The following is a 20,638-nucleotide window of genomic DNA, read 5'->3' as shown; positions in this document are numbered from 1 at the left end:
TGTACTTTGTTTTCTGTTGCTATGACTTCCTCAACCTATTTTTTCAACCCAGCCATCACGTCACTGAGTTTTCATGTATCTTCTTTTCTCTGCTCAATTTTCCTTTATGATTTCCATTACTGATTCCGGTTTTTCACCTTCTGTGTCGTCTTTTATTTCTGCAAGACTTCTGTTGACAATTAGCCAAACTAGTCTCTTCCTCTCATTCCTCTCACTCTCTTCCACAATCCTTCCCTCCACTTTCACCTATGCTTTTCATCATCAGCATTTATGTATATGGTGCCACAGATTCCATAACGTCTGATATAATTATTTAGATAAGACATACATGAAAACAGTACAATGATAGGCAAATTAGTAAAAGCATGGATGCAATTAACAGAACAGATTACATGGCATATAGAAACAATTCAGCCAAAGACATGACAGATTTAGGATGGAGAGTGGACAGATATGAGACATAGGATAGAGGACCCTGCGCACAAGATTTTGTACTAAGTACTATATATATTATTACCAGAACATCTATGATTGGGGTTCCTTTTTTCTGAGAACCACCCCACTGACTGTACTGTTGACATACAGTATATTATTATTGTTTATTTATATAGTGTCAATCATGTTAGGCAGCACTGTACAGAGAATATGTAGTCATTCACATTAATTCCATAAGTAGTGTCAGTTTGAGGTGGATGATAACTTATATTGTATTAACTCTACAGTCATACAGTCTGTCTGTCCATATAACTTCCCAATAGAGTGTCTTCATATTTTTTTTAAAATATATAAGATGATTAATTGTATATTTTAATCCACTACCACTAGATAAGATATTACTTTGTTGTTTCATTATTGTAATAGTGTTTCAACATTTAATTCATTATATTGGTGACGTGAAACATTTTGTACATAATAGTTAAGTTTAAAATAATAATTTATAGTTTATCTAGATCAGGGGTTAGGGAACTTTTTTACCTTTTACCCCAAATATATTTAGGTACGCCGACGTTACCCCCTTGATTTGAAAGGAAGGAAATCATATTTTATTATTGGAATTCCAAATTTTATTGAATCTATTCAAAATTTCTTTGAAAGCTTCAACTTCAAAACTTCAGGTTTTGGAGAAATGATGTTGCTTCATTTTTGATACGAGAGCATCAATATTGGGGCATTTTGATATCGGAGCAATTTGGATGCAGTCTTCAGCGTCCAATCTATTTCTCTGCTTTGTTTTTATGTTCGTTAGAGTGGAAAATCCTTGTTCGCAAAGGTAGGTTGCAAAAGGCAGCAACTTTTTGACTGCCTCCTCATTTGAATGCCTTTGCAGCTGTTGACATCCAAAAATAGGACAGATCTGCTTTGTTTTCAAATGCAATACGTGCTTTATTATTGCATCGAAGCTCAAGAAGTACCTCTGCCAACCCTTGAGGCTTTTCTGGTACAACAGCAATTTCACATTTAAACGGGTCTACAATCCAACTGACAGCATGTGAATTGGCAGCATTACCCCCAGGAATTTCATTTTTACCCCATTTGGGGTGATTTACCCCTGTTCCCTGACCACTGATCTAGATTGATATATTCTGCTTCTAGTGTTAAACTATTGTTTCTTCCCATAAGATAAAAAGGTTACGAAGGTTAAGGTTTAGGTTCAAAAATGTGCCTCGGAAGCAGCGCATCTACCATTTAGTGACATTATGTACCTATTAGGTACATAATTTTACATTTTGTATCTCCAGAAATTCTGGGTGTTATGGGAGCTAAATGTGGACTGGATGAATGAATGCATCTTGAAATGCACCCATATGGAAAAGCAAGATTATATGTTGCATGCCAAGGTAATAAAATGGGATTCAAGGAGCAGATTAAATTATAGGACTTTCCCTGGTCAAGGGGGCAACTTAGAGCCTCCCACCTCCACAAAAGTGCTTTCTTTTATGGATGCTTAAGAGATGCTGATAATCAGGAGTCAACCTGTATTTTCAGTGGGGGGGCTTTTTATCATCTAGGCACATTTTATGCTAAAAAGTGCATTTATTTGCACACAAAAATACATGCACTAAAAATACTAAGGGGTCTGTTTATTAATAGAGTGCGGTAACTATCAATATGCATCGCTGCAAATCGCAGGGGTGTCTGAAAAGTATTTCTGTCTGACCATATAAAGTGAGAATTTTGTTTCTGGACGTCGCTAAGGGTGGAGGAAGGGACTCTCACTGGGAGCGTCTGAAATAAGTAGAGTACCTAGGAAGTAGATTCAGTTTAACACCACAACTCTCTCTATCCAGGATATAAAATGCAAATCCCAAGTACCAAGGTCATTTTTTTAAGTATTGATTAAGGTGGGAAACTAGCTGAAAAAGTTTATCAACATGTTTCCCATGTATTTAATTTCAAATGCAACCCCAGAAAATTTAAGGTCTCTTTTAAACGTTGCTGAACATTGATTGGAATGTTGAGGTCAAGGGCCTCAGTCTTATCCAAATTAATTTTGAAACTTAAGAAACTACTATATTCCTTTATTTCACTCAAGAGTACAGGGAGGGATATGTGTGAGTTTGTAGTTGTAAGGACTGTCAGAGCTAGTTTATGCTCTGCTTATGCTCCAGATCACAAGTAAGGATAGGGATATGTGTGGGTTAGTAGTTAGGAGACCAGCAGATCTAGCTTATGCTTTCGTGAGCCAACCTGAATACCTAGAATGTTCAGGTTATTACAGATTTTAGTTGCAAGTGGTTCCATTATCAAGGCAAAGAGGAGGGGCAACATCCATCCCTGTCTCATGCTGCTTTTACTTGGAGAGGAGAGGGAGATACAACCATTTGCTATGACTGAGACGGTAGGATTGAAGTATAACACAGTTATATACTCGAGAAAGTGGACTACAATACCAGAGTTACACAATATTTGTCACATAACGGGACATGAGACCTGATTAAATGCCTTTTCTACATAAAGTGCCCCCACCAGAGTGGGAATCACCTTTTTGTTGGAGTGTGTATTAAGCTGATGACTTTTCTAGTATTGTATATACTACATATTTAACACTACTGGATATTATGTGTTACAAAGCATTTTTTTTTATCTAGAAATAATGTTATATGTGGGTACCAATCTTTTTTTATTTTTACAAATAATATTAGATAGATGTTTTATTGTTGTGTTAAAAAAGATACTTTAGGATCCAACAAAAACAGATGAAATTTGTGAGTTCAGTTATTACTAACCTTTATATAATTAGCACCAACATATTATGTAGCGCTTTACACAGAATGTTTAATCATACACATCAATTCCTTCCCCAATGCAGCATACAGTCTGAATTCTCTACCAGATACACACTAACATTAACCTAACAGTATGGTTTTGGTCTGTGGGAGGAAACCATAGCACTAACAATATGTACCTCACCAGGCAATCAAAATCCTGATAATCTTTATAGCTGATTAATCAATATACAGCATACTTGCCAACTCTTCCGGAATGTCCGGGAGACTCCCGCATTTTGCGAGAGTCTCCCGGACTCCCGGGTGAGTGTGGCAATCTCCCGAATTCTGCCCACTTCACTAGGAAGTGCCCCACTTCCTAGTGAAGTGGGCAGAATTAGCTCCCAAACGCCGCGATTCCCGGGGAATCGTGGCGCTTGGCCCCGCCCCCGCTGTCAAATGACTCTTATTGCGTCATGCCGTCCCGGGGGGGGCGGGTCCAAAATGACGCGCATTTTGGAGCCCCGCCCCCGTCACGCCCACCTCCCATGACAGGCTCCCGGAAACCAACTATTCAAAGTTGGTAAGTATGATATACAGCAATATTAAGTAATGGGTGGTGCTCCCTACCATGTATAATTGGTAAGCACCTAAGCCAAAGGAAGAAAGAAACATGGGAATCAGAGGCGCTCTATGATTAATGATTATTTTAAATATAAAACAAAATAATTTATTAAATATATTTTAAAAGAGGTTTCCATATTGTTGTGAATGTCACTAGTAGCAAAATAATTAAAAACAAAAAGTGATAGTGATACACAATGAATAAATGTGATTACAATTGGCAGCAGAAGCTGCCAAGCTTCACTATGTTGTTGATTTATAATAAATTATTGTTGTAAAGATGTATGAATACTAGATATATTATAAAGATAATTTGATCTTTGTTATTGGTTCTTTATATGTTTTATATAAAGATTATGTTATCTGCAAACGCGCGTTTCACATACTGTTGGCAGGGTATGCGAAACGCATGTCGGCATTCGCCTCGCTATGTTTAATTAAAGGATACTTTAATGTAATGTTCTAAGAATCCACCTATAAAGATAACAATATAGCAGCATTATGTACCCCAGAGTACCAACAAATTAGGGAGATAACCGCTCAGAGTGTTACTAGTCAGTTACCTTCAATATAAGTAACAACTAGTCCTAATCAGATATGCAGCTGATCGATAGTCAGGTAGACTAGTAGACAGTGAGATTGAGAGAAGCTACAAAAATCTACATTAAGACTAGCTTGGTGCGCAGTATATGGATAGATTGTTATAACACAAGCTTACTATTAATAATCACAGTTAATCTATAGCTAGTTGCTCTATTTCAACTGTCTACAGAATTTGTGGCACATCAGTGTATACTATCGAAATCCCTGAGGAAATGTTACAGCCACTATTAGTAATATATATCTGATCGAAGAATGCAGATAACATAGGGCAGGCCTGTCCAACCTGCGGCCCTCCAGGTGTTGTGAAACTACACGTCCCAGCATGCCCTTCCAGCTATCAACTGGTTGTTTACTGGCAAAGCATGCTGGGGCTTGTAGTTTTAGAACATCTGGAGGGCCGCAGGTTGGACAGGCCTGACATAGGGTATTGAATAATCTTTATGAAAAGATATAAAGAACCAATAAAGGATCAAATAATCATTGTAATAAATCTTTATTATTCATACATCTTTACAACAATAACCCACCTCTTCACTATAGCCCATCCTGCCCCTACTTGATATTACTTCCTCTGCTTGTTCTACCAGCTACTGTCCCACATCCACCCGGTACCAATAGCTTCTATTGTCAAAGGTTCACACTCTCCTTCTATACTGTAAGCTTTCATGAACAGAGCCATCTCTACCCTTTGTCTCATGTCTGCACCTCCTATGTCAATATTTACTTTTTTCAAATGTAAAAAAGGGCATTTAATCCCTATACTGAATGTCTTCAGCAAGTATGTATCACTGCAACCTATATATATCCTATAAGTCCAGATTTATAAAATATCTGACCTGGAATTGCTAGCCATAGATTAAGTTCCAGAGTACCCAATATTTAAACAATTCTGTGAAAAGAATTAAATGATTTACCAGAGGGAAGAAATATAGAAATGGTTTCTTGTATCCCTTACAAAATCTTGTCTCATTTAATTAGTTTAGTTGCAAAACTACTTTAGTCTGTATGAACAAAGCAAGTGGGGGATCTTAAATATGCACATACAACCCTGTTAATTGAATTATTTTAATGGTAATAATATAACGCAGATCACCCTACAATGAAATTCTTACTTGTGATTGCAGGCTGAGGAAATTGCAAAAGAAAATGAGGACAACTCAAAAGCGGAATCAGAGAAGGCTGAGTAAGTTCTTTGAAATGTCTTCTATGTCACAATTATTACTCATTACAATAACCCCAATAATGAAAACCGTGCAAGCAAAGAGCGTCTGTGCCTATGCAGCAGCTGTGTGACATGCTTTTGAGACATAACTTCTATATTCCAATCAATCTCAAGGTTGCTGTGTTGCTATATGCTTCCTGCTTCTAGTAAAGTCATGAAAACATCATCCAAGCAAAACCACATAATTATTCAAGGTATGCTAAGCTAAACTAGTAATGTATATATTATTACTAGTTATTTGCCTGATCTGTGCCATGCTGATTTGTATGTTTGCTGGGCAGATTATGGATATCAATCCATTAATGCACACTCAGCTCCAAAATTCCTGTTCCCTTAGTATAAATCTCTAATAGTGCCTCACAAAAAAGTCTCTTTGTAAGAACAGACCAGAATTTGAGTTATGTACATGTATGCAAATTGTGGTTAAATTGCACATGCACCAGCCTACTGGAAAAAAAGATGCAGCTATAGCTGAAAGTAGAGAACTACTGTGGACTACTGTCACATTCTGCAAAAACTTTGAGAAATCTAATAACAATAAGGGGCTAGCGTTTGGTGAAAAAACAAAAAGCAATCTTACCCACACTATTAATTTGCGGAAGTTCCCCAGCATTGTTCGTTCTCTCAATGCAGAGAAAGCATTTGATAGTATCAGTTGGCCCTTCATGGTGGATAACCTCCACAAATTTGGGTTTGGGAGTGACTTCCTTCAGGGCATTCAAACCCTATACCTACCATCTTCAGCAAGGGTATATCAGTAGAATTAGAGGACTACAAAATTGCTGTTGACGTCCTCCTTACTCAAATAACCCCTCACACAGCACTCAGTAACCTATATAATAATCTCTTTGTATGGTCATTTTTTGGGATACAAGATTAATTACTCTAAAGCGGAGGCCCTTCCCCTTCAGATACACTCTCCTACTCTTGAACTTTTAAAAAGTAACTACAACTTCTGGAAGAATAACATAAAATACTTGTGGGTATACTTTATCCATAGATACAATACCTTTTACGGAGAGAATTTTTGGGACAATGGAAACATTGGGGTATACAGGCAGGAGTGCAGGCACTTTGAATATTTGCGTTGTTCTGTAGATTCTCCCCCACCTGTCAGAGATTCCATTTGTCCTAAACTGCAGGAGGGGGGGGGGGGGTTGGGGATTGGAGGTGCTAGTGGTGGTGGTGCTGCCGCTTTCTCACTCCTAACGATGGATAAGTCTGGGGGGAGCCAGTCACTGACATTGCAGGTAGTAAGTAGCCTGTGGTCCTGTGCAGCGGCTGCTTGGAGGCAGAGGAGCGGCCTGCAGTGAGTAAAACTCTCTTCCAGGTGGTTAACTAAATGGCGGTGGGCTCCAGGGTCTGGGGGCTGCTCCTATTACAGGTGCAGTCTCTTAATTATTTATTTTCTTTTTCTACTTCTTTCTTTTTGTGTAGTCTTAGCTAGCTTGGGGGCTGGATCAGGTGGGGGTTTCTGGCACAGTTAGCCCCCACTGGGTTGGTCGGAGGGGGATGATATCCATTTCTGGGCTGGGCCTTGTGGGGGAAGGGGTCCTACTTTTCCCTCAAAAGGTGGATATTTGCTCTACCTCCTTGACATTCTCTCACTGCGAGTGAAGCACACCAGAAATAGCAGACATTTCCTCTCCTCTTTAGTCCGTTTTACTGGGTCTGTATAGCAGGTAAGCAGTCTTTTCTTTTGATTGTGCTCTGCTATTATATTCTAACTTTCCTATCTGCCATGTCAGGCAAGAGGGATTCTTCCAGAGCTAAGGCTGGGAAAGTGGCTTCAGTAAAGATTTTACATGTTGTTGATACCACATAAAAATTATCTCTGGGACAGTCATGTCTTTGCGCATCCTGCAAGTCTGGGGATCAGAGCATCAGGTGCTGTCTACACCTGGATGCTCTGGTACTGATGTGGTGGAACCAGCCTGGGCCTAAATCTTAAGCCAACTCCATTGCTGAGTTGCTCAGCTGACCTGTTCTCATGAAACAAGCCCTACTCAGATTCTTGGACAGGTTGTTAAGGGCATGTGTCTTTTTTCATGCCTAGCCAAGGTTCAATGGGTCCCATGGCAGCGTCTCAGGAGGAGCCTGTGTAGACAAGAAGTCTTGCCACTTGTTAAGACTCTGTCCTTATTCTGAATTTGGCCTGCACTACCTCTTTGCTACCAGAGAAACTGCTGTTATACTTGGTCAGTTTCTCCTTGCATGCAAGGGGTTAAGTCCGCATCGTATCTGGATTGTGATCACCTCTGGTTCGCCTCTTTAAGACTGTCTTTTAACACAGACTGGTCCCAGTTCGTTTGTCTCTGCTGCTGCTTTCTGTGATAGTTCTGTTTGGATCCTGACTTCTCCCTAGCATTTGATTCCTGCTTTTTTCTATCGGCATAAACCTCTTATTGTGACTCAGACTCCGGTAACTGCTTACTCCCTGGTATATTGTGGATCTTCAGGCTTCTGACCCCTGGCTTGCCTAATCCTCCTTTTGCCTGATTTTCCAGTGGATCATATTTTGAGGTAGATCTTTATAGATGACAGGGGATGGTTGATCTGATACGGGCTATGCACCAGGTATTGGATTACAAGACACAGAAGTTCTGGACTTTTTGGAAACTTTTGTATTTAAAAGGAAGGCAAGCAGAGCCGTGTCTTTTCCATCTTTCCAGCTAGATGACTTACTTGGCAAGGTGCGGACAACATCAGACTGTAAGTTCCAAGTGTCACGGATACAGAACTGTTATCCTCTTTCTAATGCACATACGGTAAAATGGAAAATACCTTCCAGGTTGTATGCCTTGGTAGAGAAGAAACCACTATTCCAAATGCAACAAATATTAAGGATGGCACTGACCATAAGTTCTGAACAGCTTTTAGAGGGCTTGATAGCTGGCAGAGCAGGGTCTGAATTACTGCCATTGGTGGAGCAGGTACAAAGAGCCACAGACTACTTAATAGATGCTTCTGTAGATAACAGACAGATTGGGGCTAGGATTTGAGCTTTAGCAGTCTCGGCCCATCAGATTCTCTGGCTTAAAGCCTTGGAAGCTGATAAGGAGTCTAAATGAACTCTAGAATCCCTTCCATTCCATGGAGGTGTCTTATTTCACCCTGAGCTGGATAAAATGATCAACCAAGCTACGGGTGGAAGAAGTGCTTTTCTTGTTGTTAACGATCCAGAAGTTAGAGGCTCTAGGTTTTGCTTCTTTTGTTTTTTTAAGAGAGGCACCTGCAAAAAAAATGAGGAGTCTGGACCTCAGAGGGGAGGAATTCAGAGAGGGAGACAGGCTGTGTCAGGTCTACAGACAAGCCATCAGCATGATGGGCATTCTGCCCATCCAGAATTTTCTGTGTTGGGTGTCTGTTTACTCCTTCGGGGAAAAGTGGTTGGATTCCCATAAAGATGCCTGGTTGAGAAGGAATGTGGCTCATTGATACATTATAGGTCTCTGATCCCCACCCAGGATTTACTTCATCACAGGACTTCATGCAGAAAAAACAAAATGTCCTGCTATGCGGGCAATCATTCAATCTCTGGTTTCGCTGGTTATTCCGGTTCAGGGCCAGCAGAAGGGTTTTACTCAAACCTCTTTTTATTTCAAAAACCTGATTGTTACTTTAGGCCCGTTTTAAATCTAAAATCCTTAAACACACAGCTTTGGGTGGACCAATTAAAGATTTAGTCCCTGAGATCGGTAATAATCAGTATAGAACGGAACAAGTCTATGGTGTCTTTGGGCATCAAGTATGCGTATCTTTACATTACAATATGGAAGGGACATCATTGTCTTATCATGTTTGATGTCCAATCCCACTAGTACCAATTTTGGGCTCTCCATTTGGCCTGGCCACAGATTCAAGTGTTTTCACAAAGGTCATGGAGGCTTTGCTGCAGTCCAAAAGGAGTGAGGTAATTCCCTACATGGACGATTTGTTGTTGAAAGCAGTGTTACCAAATCGTGCTTCAGGACCATGTGCAGGAGATTGCATGGACTTTAGAATCCCACTGGTAGATTCTTAATTACAAACAGTAATGATTATTTTTTTGGGTGTTCTCTTTAACGCCCGGAAACAGAGGGTGTACTTTCCATAGTACAAGATTCTGGTCTTGCAGAGTATAATAAAAACTCACAAACTGTTTTCTGTACATTTCTGCATGAGTATTGAGCAAGATAATGCTCAAGCTCCATGGGAGACTGTTCCAGATAGAACTCATCTCAAAGTGACACAAAAGTCACCTATACCTTGCCAGTCAGGTGATATCCTTTTCCACAAGGGTGCATCACTCACTCCTTTGGTGGTTGCAGAGGAACAACCCCAACAAGAGATGCCCGTTCTCCACTTGGGAGTAGACTCTGGTAACTATGGATAGCAGCCTTCAGGGTTTGGGGACTTGTAGCTCTTAGCATCTGCTTTCAGGCTTTTTGGACCCTGGAAGAGTCAAGACTCACAATAAACATGTTAGAATTGCAAGCAGTGTTTTTTGATCTAGCCAGCACAGAACATTTGTTGCGGGGAAGGTCAGTGAAGATTCAGTTGGACAATGCCACGGCTGTGGCATACCTCGGCTACCAAGGGGGCACAAGAAGTCCTCTTGCCATGCAAAATATCAAAATTTCCATTGGCTGAAATAAAATTACAGGACATCGTGGCATTCTTCAGGGCTAGAGAACTGAGAGACTTACTGAGTAGGCATTGATTGTCCAGGAGAATGGTCTCTTGACCTAAATGTCTTTCACTAGATTGTGTACAGATCTGGTCAACCAGTCATCAATATGAAGGTGTCTTGTTTGAATAACAAGGTGTAGTTATTTTGTTCAAGAACTAGACACCCCATCTTAGTAGATGCCATGTTCGTTTTCTTGGCAGTTTATTTGTTCCTCTCCATAGCAATGCTTCCATAGATTATTAAAAAGGTGAAGAGGCAGTTTGGGTAATTTTTGTGGCTCCAGATTTAGCACGAAGATCCTGGTAGAGCGACATTCTCACCACGTTAGTAGGTCTGTCATGCCTTTCAGACCAGACATACTAAGTCTAGCACAAAAGTTTACAGTGCTAGCTTTAATGGCATGGCTGCTGAAGCCACGATTCTTAGTGTCTTACAGTTTTTGGTAAACCATGCTAAGCACAAGGAAACCTGTTTAGGCCAAGAATTACCACAGTGTGTGGAGGACCTATATTTTCTAGAGTAAGGGTTTATTAATCTTGTTTTAGGTTGACTAGGTTTCCTTTGTTATTAAAGGATGAACAGGACACCTAGTTGAACCTTATCTCCCTGAAAGTTCAGGTTTAAATTTCTTTGTCTTCTTTCAAAGAAGTTTGGCTCTGTTGCAGAATGTTAAGACATTTTTGCAGGGGGTATAGCATGTACATGCTCAATTGGTGCTAAATGCTTTGCAGAATGCAACATTTGAACCTTTGCATGCAGTAGATTTAACATGTCTGATTTGGAAATCTGTTTTCCTTTTAGCTATTTCAACTGCTCAAAGAGTTTCAGAGCTTGCAGCTCTGTCCTGCAAGTCTCTTCTTATATTCCATGAGGATTGTGTGGTCCTTTGGACCAAGGCTTCCTTTCAGCCTAAGGTGATTTTCAGATTTCACCCTAACCAAGATATAATAATTATGGCTTTGGCCCAGGTTAGGACTCCAGAGGAAGAGGGCTTTCTTCAGTCTCTGTATGTTGTCAGAGCTTTGTCTTGCAAAAGTCCTATGATAGGTCATCAGAGAACCTTTTGGTTCTCTATGTGCCTCATAAGAGAGGTTGGTCAACATCCAAGGAATCCATTGTGAAATGGATTATGTTGGTAATTCATCAGGCTTACAGTGAAGCAGCACAATCTGTTCCAGAAAATTTCAGGGCTCACTTTACCAGGCCAGTGGGGGCATCATGGGTGGCATGGCAGACACATGGTCCAATATAAGAGAAAGGGTGTCAAGTCCTCCACCTTCACTCACTGTAAGGAAAATTCTTATTAAAACTACTATAGGTGGTACTTTGGTGCCAACCAGACTACAGAGTATCTTTAGCACAGCATCCTCCCAGTGTTGGGAGATGTTGTGGAGAGATAGGCTCGCTCTTCCATACCTGGTGGACCTGCTCCAAAATAACCATGTACTGGGACAACAAAATACTGATAAAGTTTCTACAGAAATCTTCAACGCTGCTATATAATAATTAGCAACTAGTCATTGGAAGCTCCCAGACTCTACCTCCTTGCAGCAGGTACACAATAAAATATGGGCCTTTGTGAGCATGGATAATTTTTATGCATACCTAAATAGCAAATCTCACAAATTTACACAGATTTGGAGTTTATGATATTATAAGCTCCCCAATTACCTGAGGGACGATTGTAATCTTTATGTGTCTACACCATATCTAGCACCATTTACTTGAAATATCAAAATAAAACTTTAGGAAACTAAATAAACAAGTAGACATAAACAACATGACTTCAACTCTGTGCTCCAGTATAAAGTAAATTTGAAACACTGATAGTAATAGTAAAATTCTTTAAGAAGATACTTTTTTAAAAAAAAATAATTAATTATTGTATCTACAATAATTATATTGCAGAATTCTGGATTACTGGACCTAAATTACTTTATTTTGAAAAACAAAGTGTAACTGTATATTATTTTTAAAATGTAAATGAACATTCTTCTACATGTATATGCTATCATGTTAATATAAAGCTTCATTCAGCACAAACATTTTATACAACACTTTATTAAACGGTTCAATTTGCACTTAGATCATGTGGCTTATTAATGAGCTCTTAATGTAATGTTTTCCGTTGACTTTAGTTTATCTATGCCTTACAATGTGCTGCTACTGCACAACAACGCATGCATCTAATTTAATGTACTTTATTAAGTAAAATGATACCCTTGTTTTACAATATGTACTTTGTGTGTACATTTAAAATAACCATTATTATCAATAAATATGCCTAAATATTGAAATTCTATCTGTAACTGAATAGCAAAAAAAAAGTAGAGTTATAACAGTGTGATTTTTCAGATTATGCCATCATTATCCCCAAAGCCATTTGCTGAGATGTAATTCATTGACGTATGGTGAGATGGCTCAAAATAACTTGAATCTCATTGGGAAAACAATGGCTGCAACTGTATCTGTATGCTGTTTCCTATAGCTGGAAAGCACTGTGGATAGAGAATGGATAGCTTCCAGGTACTGCTCACCTGGGTGATTTAGTTGTCAGATGTTTACTGGAAATAATCACTGTCAATTCTTAGCATTGAAGATGGTGAGAAAAAGGACAAGGCTAAAGCAGAGGAACAGTCACAGTTTTTGGAAAGTAAAGAGGGAATGAGAAAGAGGAGGAGACGGGGGCAGAAAAAAGAAGAGCCTGAAGCATTTATGGCAAATTTCCTGGCAGGATTGGAGATTTACCAAACCAAAATGCTGGTAAGCACTTTCAGTGGGCATGAAATAACCTATGGTACTAAATCTCTACATGGTAATGCATAAACATATACGAAGGATGTGGCACATTAATAGTCCAGTTACATGAACTATATCACATTTATGTCTAACAAATATGTACATTATATTGGTATGGCATATTACATTGTGTTACCTTCATACCTAACATTTGATATAGTTAGTCCTTTAGTAGTGACACAAAAAAGAGCTGAGTAACATGACAGCATTTTGTCTTGTAAGGAGACTGCTTGTGTTCTGGCTGTGCTGGAGTTTACTACAGAGATGCACATGCTTTTGCCCTACAAGATTCCTTCTAAAGCAGTAAAGCAATATTTTGTTCTGGGTATAGGTGGACCGGTGTGTCTCTACAGTGATTCATCCAGTTTAAATTATTTTGTTACTGATATACAGTATGAGAACTACAAGGGCTGGAGCTAAAGCAATACTGAAGCCATTGCAGACTTTTCACATTGCACAGGGACCAGAATTATTTAACACCACATTGTAGGTGATGTTATCTACTGCTTTCAGTGTTTGCTTATTGTGGGACAGGTGCATAATTCAGTGCACATCAACCAATGACTCTAGAGATAGAAAATCCATACAGATGCCAAATGAAATAAAGACAGCCCTTATGTTGCTTTACTTATTCCCTTTGTAAAAACAATTTAATAGGACTTTGGTACGTTAAATCTACTATTCTTTCTGCACAGTACACTTGCAATGGTGAAAAACCACAATATTTTTAAATAACCGACCCCATTGCAAATGACCTTATTCTGTCTCTTGAGAGGGGAAAAAAAGTCCAGATAAAGATTTCAATTGAACTTGTAGATTTCTTCAGAAGTAAAGTTTTGACTCTGCGGATGTCCCTACAGAGGTTACAGTAAAACAAGTACCGTCCTTTATATATAATAGGGACGCAAGGCACATGTAACTGCTTTAATCTATTGTTTTTCTATCTCTTTTCAGAATTATCTGGCCAGAAATTTCTACAATCTACGATTCCTTGCTCTGTTTGTTGCATTTGCCATTAACTTTATTCTATTGTTCTACAAGGTAATGCTTTTTATATGATACACTTTCTTCTGCTATATCATAAAGTGGTCTTCAGTCAAAGTACTTTAGGAACAGAATCTTTTCTTATATTGCTAAATCTATTGTCCTCTTGTGAGGAAAGACTTCCTTTGAAGACAGACATCTCCGTGTCTCTTCTCAAGACGCGCTTTCATCGTCCATATCGTACTGCAGCTCAACTGTGCTTTATACTTTCTAAGTCAGCCTGTTCGCTACTCATTATGTTGCTCTGTTGCCATCTATGTGGTAGGAAGGTTAGACCGTAAAAAAAGGATAGAATTTGTAGTTTCAGCATACTTAAGTTTGTTCTGGGCCGTTTCTCGGCATCTCTGGAAATGAATGAATAAGTGGAAATTAGGAAATGTTAGAACAAGAAATTCTTCATTCAGCTAGTTAGAATGTGGTAATGTAAAGAATGTGAATGTTTAATTAACCTTGATATACAGTACTTATGTATGATGAACATAGCACAGTTTGTTTAGCAGCGCAAGCACTTAAAAAGCCACTTCCGATATTGCTCAGTCAATTGTTATAAGATATCATCATACTGTGCTGCATTTTGCTAGGTAACCGAGGAACCCGCCAGTGAAAACACAGATAATGATTCAAATCTATGGAACACCTTTCAAGATGAGGAGGAGGACACAGAAGAAGGAGCAGTTTATTTTGTCCTGCAAGAAAACACTGGTTACATGGCTCCTACATTACGCATCTTGGCTATTATTCACACCATCATCTCTTTCCTCTGTGTTATTGGATACTACTGTCTGAAGGTACAGAGACAAAATGGGGCATACATACTTACATACACACTGATGGAAATCATAGTTTTCTACCAATTACATTGTGAAAAGCTATTACTTTCCATCATCTAAACTTTACACTTCACAAACAGATGCATCAGGAGTAAACCCACATTCTAATTAGCTGTAGTAGAATAATCTTACCCACAATATAATTTCAAACATATACCTCTAACCCTGTATAATCTATTGTTCCTAACAATTAAATTATTAGGAAATATTAAGCCAACCATGAAAACTTATGCCCACTATTACACTATTATTGTTTGTAGTCTAACCTGAAAAATAGACCACCTTCAGTTACTCTGTTGGAGTTATAACTCAACCACAGCCAAACAGCAGACTAGTTATCCCTGATCTGTACACAATACACAATGGTATGTATCAAAGTTTGGCATAACATCTCCTTTTGGGATTCAGGTGTTGCTAAACAGCACCCATTCATTTTGTAATTGCTGTGGCATGCAACTAACAAAAGTTGTGTCAAAAGCAGTGATGCAGTTTATATGCCCACTTATAATGGAGCCTGAGGCATGGTACTTATTTATTCTACGTTATAGTCCGGGCTTCCAAAAGTAATATTGGGCCCAAACTGTTACTGCTTTTTGAGACGCCCCCCTCAGGGTGTGTAACTGGGCAGACTCCTCCACCCTACATGGCTGCATGTGTAGCCTAGGCGAAAGCCAATGCTGCACACACAGAATAGGAGTTGTGTGACGACGTATTAGGAAGTAAGTGGTCACTTTAACCAGCCTTTTATGTGGATCAGTTGGAGTCGCTTTTTCCCATTATAATCTATCATTGCAAAGGAGGCCCGGGCACCTTGTTACCCACCCAATTATCGCCGTCCGTGCTCATGACAGGGGCGCACGCAGGATTGTCAGGGGGGGGGGTTTCCTCTAACCCTGCGGCGGTGCTGTATACAATACAGCAACGCCGCGGGCGCTTCTTTGACAGCGCCGCGGCTGCTGTATAGGACAGTGCCGATATGGTGGCCACTTAGCGCAGGGGGGGGGTTCTGAGTCTCCATGCGCCACTGCATGATCAGAACAACTTTTTGCTGTTTTATTTAGCACCACTTACAGTTTACTCAAAATAATAATTATCCCTTTAGCAGCAACCAAAGATCAATGCTGCCCAATTCCTTCCTACAAATCACAGCCAAGTAATTACTGATTAGGATGGACATCTGTTGTTAACTAGTTTCCCGCCAATAAAAATTATTGAGGCAACTTCTATATGTTTTTGTTTGTTTTATATATTAAACATCTAATTTTCATACAAGCTCTGATGGTCCATGAAAAGTTTGGCTTGACATTAAGCAACTGTACAATATAAAATATATAATTGTAGACGGTTCCAAATCAGATAGGACATATACTAACATTACCCCTGTATCCTAACATTTCTTTACATACGAATGACAGAGTCAATAATTATCTTCTTTATTTTATGAACAGACAGCCATTTTAATGATCATTTCTTATTATAGTATATGTTTTGCTGATAGTCAAGGGATTAATTTTCAGCTATAAGCTTTTTTTTCTCCAGGGAATATAATAGTGATATGCAAGTAAAAATACTGTACCGATCATAGAAAATCACTACAATAATGGAAGGAGCCCCGCCTGCTCCTGTTACACAGTGTGAATTGATAATACAGTTAGCCAGATGTTAAATAACACAATTCCTTCTATCCTTTTCCCAAAGGTTCCTCTGGTGGTATTTAAACGTGAGAAGGAAATTGCTCGCAATGTGGAGTTTGATGGTCTGTACATCACAGAACAGCCCTCAGATGATGACATTAAAGGGCAATGGGATCGCCTAGTCATAAATACCCCGTAAGACACACAGCTATTAATAATTACACATATTTTTTTCACTAATCTGTGCTCTCTGTGTCTCTAGTAACCGTGTGTTCAGGTAAATATTTTTTCTTAATATACATCTCCTATAAATGGGCTACTCTATCAATATTACTGATAGTAATGGATTTTCATTGTTCCATGATTTTCATTTTTAACTTGTGTTTAAATAAAAGAGCATAATCTCACAATTAGGAAAATCATATTGTTATTAAGCATAAGTATTATAACCCATGTATGGCTTTACATAGCAAAATGGATTAATGTCTGCCTGAACAATATGCCACAGACCCTCTCCCCTTCCTGTTATTCATTGCAGACAAAATTACTTTGCTGTTAAAGGCATTATTTATAATTTAAATGCCACCCTCATCTACAGCTTAATTAATGAATTAGGATGACTCCACCCTGAGAAATTTTGGCCCCCTGCAAAGCAACTTCTTGGGGCCCATTCCATAGCCACCAAAGGGGGCGTGTCCTCTCTCTACACAGGCAGGCCAGAGCCCCCAGGCAGGCCAGGCCCCATTACTTTGTACCTCAGTGAGCAGGGTATGTCTTTCCGACACTAAATGTTGGCAGGCTAACTGGCGACACTTGGATTGCGTGACAAGTGCTCAATGTCATCAGTGTGATTGGCGATATTGTGAATGTCGTCCATCACACTGACACCATTGGGCACTTGTCACACAATGCAAGTGTCGGCATTTAGCCTGCCGGCATTTTCGTGTCAGCAGGTTAAGCGCCATTTATAGTGTCAGAAAGACGTACAGCACCGCCCTCAGTGCCCCTGACTTCACTCGTATTCAAAAATGTAGGTTTGGGTGGTGTTAGATCAGGTAAATCAAATACCAAAAGCTAACTTACCTGCGCTTTTTTCAATCTGGATGGTCCCGCAACTGTCCGAGTCGGAGGACAGTGTTGCAGCAACTTCAGAGAAAGCTCACTCCAAACAGAAGAGAGGATGTTCTGTTTTATTGTATATTGTGGGACCTGCAGGATTGTGGGAGCACAGGTAAGGGAACTTCCGCTATATTATTTCCCTCACCTAACTCCAGCAGAACCAGTTGAGAGCGTGGTAAGTAATAATTACCAGTCCCTGATTTAGTCACAACAATAAGATTAAAGAACTAATAAACCCGATAAAAAGTAGCATTTGGGAAATATTCTTAGGAAGGATTCAATTAGGCACGGAATGCCTCTGGAACGGTCACAAAGGCACGCTGCGTTACCGCAACATCGCATGGAGAAATTTGCAATGTTGCAGTTGCTAATTGAATTCCCCCCTTAATCCTTTTTGCATAAAACAATCTTGTAAAGGAAAAGAAAGTCACAGAGAGATATTTGACATTTATAGCTGGCACCTGAATAATATATAATGCGTGCACACAGCTTTGATTCGCAAGGGCTTCATCACCAATCTTGCCACCAGTAATATTCGTTTTCAGAAGGAGAGACACATTTTACAGGGTTGGTATTGGATAAACAGTGAAGCATGCATGTGAAGTTATGTTCTGTAGCTTTGTTTTAGAACTACTTAATCACTGCTACTTTGAATCTGGCTATTAGTGGACAAAGCCATAGAGTGTATCACATTGTCTTTTGACAGCTTGCCACATTTGAAATTACTTAGTAAAAAATGCTTTAAGAAGGCCAGATATATGGGCAATTACAATATATCGTAGGTTGCTCAAAACTCTTACTTGCAACAAATGACACACACAGATTAATCCAGTGCCTCATTCATTGCGGAGATGGCTCTGCCTTTGTCATGTAAATGCATATCACATGAGTCTATTTTATGCTTAAATATGTAGAGATTTCATGATGGAGCTGCAGGTGGTTTGAATAATGGGATCTTTTATTATTCTGTTTGTAGGTCTTTCCCTAATAATTACTGGGATAAATTTGTTAAAAGGAAGGTAAGCTCTCTTTTTTTTTCTTGATGCACATACTGCACATCCACATTTTACATTATTATGTTATCATAGCTTTGAAGTTACCGTGTATTATGTAATGTATAGAATAGTAATGAGAATATCTGGATGCAATACTATGTTCATATATTATTTTTATTCTATATGAATTGTGTAATGTAGCAAAATTGTTAAGTGCTCTGTATACTATTACTCGAAGAAGACATACTGTGCTAGGCCAACTAAAAGCTGTATGCACATTATTGTGTCTAAGAAAAGGCACTTGCTCTGTTTCAGACATTCATGTTTGCTTTCATTTGTCTGTTCAATTCCACATTTTCATCAGTGTAACATCCACTGGCTAAGTCTTCTGGAAGAGACGCTAAGTCCCAGCTGAGCACCAGGAGAATTTAGTGTACTGAAATTCTGTCTGCAATCTACACCTGAACCTTACAACCTTTGGCTATATGAGGATTAGGAAGGATGCAAATACATGAATCCTACTTAAAATTCCAAGTAGATGGAGACAGAAACGTATTTCACAACCAGTGAGACAAAATTATGCAGTTTGGAAAAATGATGTGTACTCCTTTGTAGACTCTATATATCAAGCCAACTGCCATCAAAGAAATATAGATACAGATATTTATATTAAGATGTAAACTAGGTAAATACATTATCAAAAGTCAGATCCAGTTAAAGAGGATAAGTGTTTCAGGGGTGCTTGGAGCCACAGGAAAAATCACCTGAGGGCTGTCATCTGGTATGTTTGCACTCGTTATCTTTTGTGAGCATGGAGGTCACACAGGGATCAGCATATTTAAAACCTCTTGGGTAGAGTAAAACTTGTATCACAATTATTAAAAAAATAACTGATACAATATATAATTCTGATATGGCTTAACTTCTTGTACTGGTACATACATGTACCAGTGTATCAATTATTCCTATAGACAATCTTATTACACTACTGTATGTAATTGTACTATGTCCCATGTACAGTATTTCCAATAAAAAGCTTATAACAATAGTTTTCCATTTTAGTCATCTTAAAAGCAAAGTGATGTACAAATCTGTAGGTCAAATCAAGGAATTCCTGGGCTATCTGGTCTGTATATTTCCAATAAGCCAATATTTTGAGACTAGATATGGTCATATTTTGTGTATCCACACTAACTATGCTATCTATAACAATTATTGTGAAATTCACAGATGTGTACATACTGAATATTGCATATCCCCATACATAATCAGGCACCTCTAGTTCCTCAGTAGACTTAACTGCAGAAATCCCAAGTTTAAAGTAAGTTCATTTTTATTTAAGATTTTTTATAAATTGAGAACAGAAAAAAGGTGAAAAACGAAGCAACAAAGGAACGATTTAAGCAAGTGGTAAATTGAGATGTTTTAATTACTTACGGCACAACTTTTAAGCAGCGTCTGATAGAATGCACAATATTGCTCTAGGAAGAATTTAGGTTTTATGAGAAGTTTGATTATTTGTGTATAAAGGTATTTTACCACACACTGTCTCCTGTATAATATATGGTGTACACTTGATTCTTGTTTTAAACATATTGCACTAATAATGCTTTTTATATGCTAAGCCAGTAGCAATGTTTTGTAGTTAGTGGAATGTATTTGTGATTTTATATATTTCTGCTATTTGCAAGTAGAGGAAATGTCTTCTCTGAGTTACTGAAAATAATACCTGCAATTAGAGTTATTGTATCTGTTCTGTGCTGGCATAAACATGTATTACTTCAATACTCTTCTGTTATAATTTAGCTATATGTTTGTATAGTGTAGATTATGCTATAAATGCTCTTCCGTAAATCCCTAGAGTCTTTCTGTGGACCATGGTCTAAGCTA

The 20,638-nt window shown here is 38.7% G+C and overlaps 1 protein-coding gene across 1 annotated transcript in view; it reads left to right on the top strand.

Moving 5' to 3' along the window:
* Positions 1-20,638, top strand: part of RYR3 (ryanodine receptor 3) — a 467,844-nt gene that overhangs the window by 422,144 nt on the left and 25,062 nt on the right. Inside the window, exons 90-95 of the mRNA XM_075193561.1 lie at positions 5,558-5,616; positions 12,919-13,090; positions 14,081-14,167; positions 14,752-14,958; positions 16,699-16,829; positions 18,730-18,772. Coding sequence (XP_075049662.1) covers positions 5,558-5,616; positions 12,919-13,090; positions 14,081-14,167; positions 14,752-14,958; positions 16,699-16,829; positions 18,730-18,772 — 699 coding nt within the window. The remainder of the gene's footprint in view (positions 1-5,557; positions 5,617-12,918; positions 13,091-14,080; positions 14,168-14,751; positions 14,959-16,698; positions 16,830-18,729; positions 18,773-20,638) is intronic.

The sequence above is a fragment of the Mixophyes fleayi genome, chromosome 12, assembly GCF_038048845.1.
Source record: "Mixophyes fleayi isolate aMixFle1 chromosome 12, aMixFle1.hap1, whole genome shotgun sequence".
Taxonomy (NCBI): Eukaryota; Metazoa; Chordata; class Amphibia; order Anura; family Limnodynastidae; genus Mixophyes; species Mixophyes fleayi.
This window is presented reverse-complemented; position numbering and strand designations above follow the sequence as displayed.